Source organism: Microtus oregoni, unplaced genomic scaffold, assembly GCF_018167655.1.
Source record: "Microtus oregoni isolate MIOR12 unplaced genomic scaffold, Mior012 000010F_ref0000083, whole genome shotgun sequence".
Classification (NCBI taxonomy): domain Eukaryota; kingdom Metazoa; phylum Chordata; class Mammalia; order Rodentia; family Cricetidae; genus Microtus; species Microtus oregoni.
The window spans coordinates 45,959,668-45,965,667 of NW_024543069.1; the positions used below are offsets into that span (position 1 = coordinate 45,959,668).

The 6,000-nt window shown below is 50.2% G+C and overlaps 1 protein-coding gene across 1 annotated transcript in view; it reads right to left on the minus strand.

The window, feature by feature from the left end:
* The window catches only part of Nceh1 (neutral cholesterol ester hydrolase 1), a 66,188-nt gene extending 60,749 nt beyond the window's left edge, over positions 1-5,439 (minus strand). Inside the window, exon 1 of the mRNA XM_041659111.1 lies at positions 5,199-5,439. Within this exon, the coding sequence (XP_041515045.1) occupies positions 5,199-5,336 (138 nt within the window). The 5' untranslated portion in view covers positions 5,337-5,439. The remainder of the gene's footprint in view (positions 1-5,198) is intronic.
* Positions 5,440-6,000: the final 561 nt, after the last annotated feature.

A 6,000-nucleotide genomic window follows, 5' to 3' on the forward strand; every position in this document is an offset into this window, starting at 1 on the left:
GATGATGGGAATGTGGGCATGTGATGATGGGAATGTGGACGTGTGATGATGGGAATGTGGACATTGATGATGGGAATGTGGACATGTGATGGGAATGTGGACATTGATGATGGGAATGTGGACGTGTGATGATGGGAATGTGGACATGTGATGGGAATGTGGACATGTGATGGGAATGTGGACATTGATGATGGGAATGTGGACATGTGATGGGAATGTGGACATTGATGATGGGAATGTGGATGTGTGATGATGGGAATGTGGACATGTGATGATGGGAATGTGAACGTATGATGATGGGAATGTGGATGTGTGATGATGGGAATGTGGACGTGTGATGATGGGAATGTGGACGTGTGATGATGGGAATGTGGACATGTGATGATGGGAATGTGGACGTGTGATGATGGGAATACAGGCATGATTTAGGAATTCAGGCATGTAGTGTGAATACGGGCATGAGCTGGGACCATGGACATGTGTTCTATACGCAGGTTTTATATGCATACTGAGGATTCAAACTCAGGTCCGCATATTCCCACAGCAAGCATTTTTCTCCGCTGACTGAGTCATCTCCCCAGCACCCATTAACATTATTTTACATTCTAGCTGCATAGCATGAGTAGATGACAATTTCATTTTTGCTGTTTAGGGATCAAACTCCCGGTCTCACAAATGCTAGGCGAGCACTCCCCGCCACCATCTTGTACTGCTCCTGCATTTTCATTCATTGAATTGACTGCAGGGTGCTGGGGACCAGCTGAAGTACCAGTGCATACAAGATAACCACTGAGCTGTATCTCCAACCCTTTCCTCTCCCGTCCCCCCCACCCCCAGACAGGGTTTCTCTGCCTAGCTTGGCTGTCCTGACACTGAGTCTGTAGACCAGGCTGCCCTTAAACTCAGAGATCAGCGAGCCTCTGCCTCCCGAGTGCTGGGAATAAAGGCGTGACCTGCCTGCTCCTCTGTGTCTTACAAATGACCATGTATTTGGACTAGCAGATGGTTCTCAATCCTCTAGCTACAGCTTTGCCTCTCTCCATCATGGCATAACAAATTCCACCCGAAGGGACTGGTGGCCAAGAATAAACATGCTCCCAGGGTTTCTGATGGGCACTGCCAAAACGCCAGAGAGGAAGGGGCCTTGTGTGTTCTCCGGGCAGAGCTCACCTCCAAAGGCGCAACACAGCATCCATCTTTTCACTGCACAACCTTTTCCTTTTCTTTCTTTCTTTCTTTCTTTCTTTCTTTCTTTCTTTCTTTCTTACCTGTAGCCCAGGCTGGCCCCAGACATGCTTTGTAGCTAAGGATGCCTCCACCTCTTGGGTGCTGGAATTACAGGCATGTATAACTCCTGGTTTATGCAGTGCTAAGGATTGAACCCAGAACCTTGCTCATGCTTGGCCACCTTTGTCAACTGAGCTACAATGCCAGGCCAACACCTGAAAGAGGCTCTTAGGCATGGCTCCTCCTTCCTGGCCTCTGCCCTCCAGCTACACCTGTGGCTGTGGTTTCTGTTGTCCGGTCAGACTGCTCTGCTGTCACACTGAAACCTGCCTCGTTAGCATCTTATTCCCAAGACCAGTGGTTCTCAGCCTTCCCAGAGCTGCAACCCTTGAATACAATTGCTGGCGTTCTAGTGGCCCCCAACCATAGAACTATTTCAATGCTACTTCCTAACCGTATGAATCATAATGTAAAATCATAAATATCTGATATGTGATTCCCTGTGGGGGTCACGACCCACAGCTTTAGACTCTTGAAGATCACCCCACTAATCTGATAACTTAATCATACATGCTAGGTTACCTGGATAGGTGAAGCAAAACATAGATCATCATCTATAATATGGCCAAAATAAATACTATCCTTAACAGTATTGCGTCTTATTCATATCATAGTACAACTTGGTGGGATTTCTTTCTTTTTTTGACAGAAGATTTCAGAATATACCCCAGGTTGGCCTTGAACTTGAAGCAACTGTCTCGCCCTACCACTCCAGCGCTGGAAAGACCATGGTTTTCACACTTCGCTACAACTGAAATCATCTGGGAAGTTCTTAAGGAAGAGACCACTCACCTGGCTGAAAATACACCTCAGGGAACAGGAACATTACTGCTAAAAACACCGGAAGCACCCAGAATTCTGAGTCAATGTGGAATGGGGGATGACCTAGGCAGCAGGAGTGTTTCGGCAGTTCTTGCACTGGGGAGCTGGATACCGGAGGATAAGGGGTTCAAGGCTAGCCCCTGCTACAAGAACCATAAATGATGAAAAGCAAATGAAAGGGAAAGTTCTGAGCAGCTCCCAGGACCCCAAGGAAGGAAGCTCAGTATCCACAGTCAATGGTCTGACCCAGGGCACAGGAGAGAGGGAAAGTGAGGAAACCGGTGTAGGCCAAAGACAGCAGAACAAGGAAGCACTCACATTCTTTACTTTTAGACAGGGTCTCACTATGTAGCCCTGGCTAGCCTGAAGCTCACAGCGTAGACCAGGCTGGCCTTGAACCCACCAGGATCTGCCTGCCTCTGCCTCCCCAGTACTGGAGACAAGGTAAGTATGTACGGCCATAGCACGCTGCACTCAAACTTCTGGATGTTAGAAAGTAGGTCCAGCCCAATTTCTTAAATAACTTCAACTGCTGTTTTAATTGAGTCAAACCATCTAAACCAAAACTGTTTGGCAAACAAGGTTGTGCCAACTTCACGGAAGCTCTCTAGGTTTTCTGTTTGGTTGGTTGGTTTTTGGTGTTTCATGACAGGGTTTGTCTGTGCAACCTGGCTGTCCTGGAATTCACTCTGGAGACCAGGCTGGCCACAAACTACAGAGATCCTTCTGCCTCTGCCTCCCAAGTGCTGGGATTGAAGGTGTGCACCACCGCCACCCAGTTTATCTTGTTGTTTGAACAAAATGGACGACCCTACTGTGGTGGAGCTCTGAACAACACTGAAGCTCAGGACAGCCCTGCCCTGGGGTTTGGAAGGTGTGCTGGGGAAGAACAGCCTCCCTCCAATACACAGACTGCAAGGCATGCTGGGAAAGAAACGCCTCTCTCCAACACACAGACTGCAAGGCATGCTGGGGAAGAAATGCCTCTCTCCAACACACAGACTGCAAGGCATGCTGGGGAAGAACAGCCTCCCTCCAATACACAGACTGCAAGGCAGGCTGGGGAAGAAAAGCCTCCCTCCGACACACAAACTGCAAGGCATGCTGGGGAAGAAACGCCTTTCTCCAACACACAGACTGCAAGGCATGCTGGGGAAGAAACGCCTCCCTCCGACACACAGACTGCAAGGCATGCTGGGGAAGAAACCCTCTCTCCAACACACAGACTGCTAGGCATGCTGGGGAAGAACAGCCTCTCTCTCCAACACACTGCAGGCTTTTAAACAAACTCCTGGGAGCCTCAGGAGCCAAGGCAGGAAGATGATGCGCTGAAGGCCAGTTTGAATTACTTAACTGCTACAAGGAGCAAGATATGGATTCCAAAAACCAAAAATAAGAAAAAGAAAACAACCCATAATCTGACACTAGGGATGTGAAGAAGGAAGGATCAGGAGTTTAAAGTCACCCTTGACTACATAGCAAATTCATAGCTAGCCTCAGCTACATGACACATTGTCTCAAACAACACATTCTGTTAAAGCCTAGATAAGTGGTCCAGGCCTGTAATCCCAGTGTTTGGGAGGTGGAGGCAGGACCAAGAGTTCAAGCCCAGACTGGGCTACTCATCCAGGCCAGACAGAATTACATAATGAGACCCTGTCTACAAAAAAGAACAAAACCCAGCTGGAGCTTATGGGCTAAGAGTACTGGTCCTGGGTTCATTCCCAACACCCATATGAAGGCTCATAACCCTCCATAGCTACAGTCCCAAGTGATTCAACGTGCCCTTCTGGCCTCTGTGGGCATGGCACCCACGTGGTACACAGACATACATTCAGGCAAAACACCCATAAATAAAAATAAATAATAAATAATGCAATGCATGTTCACATACTTTAAAAAAAGAGAGAGCGGGGCGGTGGTGCTGCATGGCCTTTAATCTCAGCGCTAAGGGGGCAGGGGCAGGTGGATCCCTGAGTCTGAGGCCAGGACAGCTTGGGATTACACAGAGAAACCTTATCACAAAAAGACCAAAATCCAAACAAACCACAAAGCCCCCAGTATTAAGGCTCAGAGATGGGCAGAAGTAAAAGGTGACTTGATTGTGGAGGAGCGTTGGGAACCTGGATAAGGTAAACATCTCAAAAATTCTATCCACTCATGGGGTTCAGCCTTAGCTGCCGACTGGTTCTGACAGTAAAAACAACCCTCCTACCGTGGAATAAACTAAACAGTTGCACTGTCCTGCCCATGGGGGGCGCAACCTACATAGGCAGGGTACAGTGCAGAGAAATGCCATCCTATCAGGTTAAAGAAGGCCAGAGCGCGACTTAGCTGGGGCCAAGGTTATTTCCCCAAAGTCGGAGGACACAAAACAAACTCGGCCAGCAAACAGAAAGCACAGTCTGCAAACAAGGACCTTTACAGCCCTCCGGGTCTCCCAGCCTCCCTTTCCAGCGCTGAGCTGAGAGGTGCCAGGAAGAGAATCGAAGGTCAGAGCAGTTAGCGCTAAGGCCTGGGGACGTTGGGGAGCTGCCCGCGCCCGCTTCTGCTTTTCGGGGAATCACAATCCCTTTCGCTAAAAATATTTAACTCCTCCTCTGCCCGCGGGTGGGAAAGCGAAGGTGGGGGCAGGGTGGTTTTCTAAATGCTGAAGGCTTTGGCCCAAGACTCTGCAAACCAAGAAAGCAGCGGCGCAATTTAAGATCTAGGAAAGATTAAACAGCTGTCACGGAGACGACAGGCGAGAACTTCACCTGTTTCCAGACGCAGGTCTAACCCTCGGACTTTAAGGATGCGAACACCATCGGACTAGGGCTCCTGGAGAAGCGCACACTCGGGATAGCAAGGGTGACACGGGTGAACCCGTCGCGTTGCAAGGATGCAAATACAACAGCCAGGGAATCAGAAGAAGCGATAGGGAGGGGGGATGCGCGTTCACGGGAACACTGGCGACTTGGGGGTGTTCCTATTGCAGTGCAAGGATGCAAACGTGACACCCGCAAGGGCCCACGGGCAACCAGGACAAACGATGGGGGTTTCGTTCAGGGAGCAGGGGCGACACCGGGCATTCCCTTCGCTCTGCTCACCACTTGCTGCGCGCCGCGGAAAGTGGCGTCCAGCAGCATCAGTTTCCAGGGGTCGGACACCGCTCCGGGCAATGGGATGTACACGTAGTAGGCGGCCAGCGCCAGCAGCGCGGCCAGTAGGACGCACGATGACCTCATTGTCCTCAGGCCGGGATGTCCGGAGCTGACCACGGTACGGTGCGATGCTACCCGGAGACTGCCGGCAAGTTTCTGCCAGCCTCAGCTGCTGCTTCACGTGTTCTTCTTAAGGCTGTGAGCCAATCACAGGCTGCGTCGGGAGGAAGTGGGAGCACGGACGTGCCCCCTCCGCGGTGTCCTTGCGAAGAGCTGCGGGCTCGCCAGGTTGCAGGAAGCGCTGTGGTGCTGCAGCGCCGGGAGGACGAACAGCAGCCTCTGGCGGGCACTGTGAGTATGACAGGCTGCAATGCCAGGCTGCCTTCTGCAGATTTGCGAAGGGGTTCCAGGCCAGCCTGAGCTACTTGAAACAGTCTCAGAAGAAAAACTAACAGGAACAAACAAAAAGTTGGGTTTAACATACAACATACCGTACATCATTCACTCTACAAATAACACCCGGCCCACACCAAGAACTAGAAGAGCTGGAGAACAAGACCGTGAAGTCTCTTGTATGCGGTCCGGTGACTAAATCCAGGACTATGTCAGGCAAGCACTTTACCGCTGAGCTGCAACCCAGCCCTTGGATATTTTTGAGACAGAATCTCAGGCTATCATAAAACCATCCTCTTGCCTCAGGCTCTACATTCTGAGAGGAGCTTTATGTATACATATTACATTTTTTGAC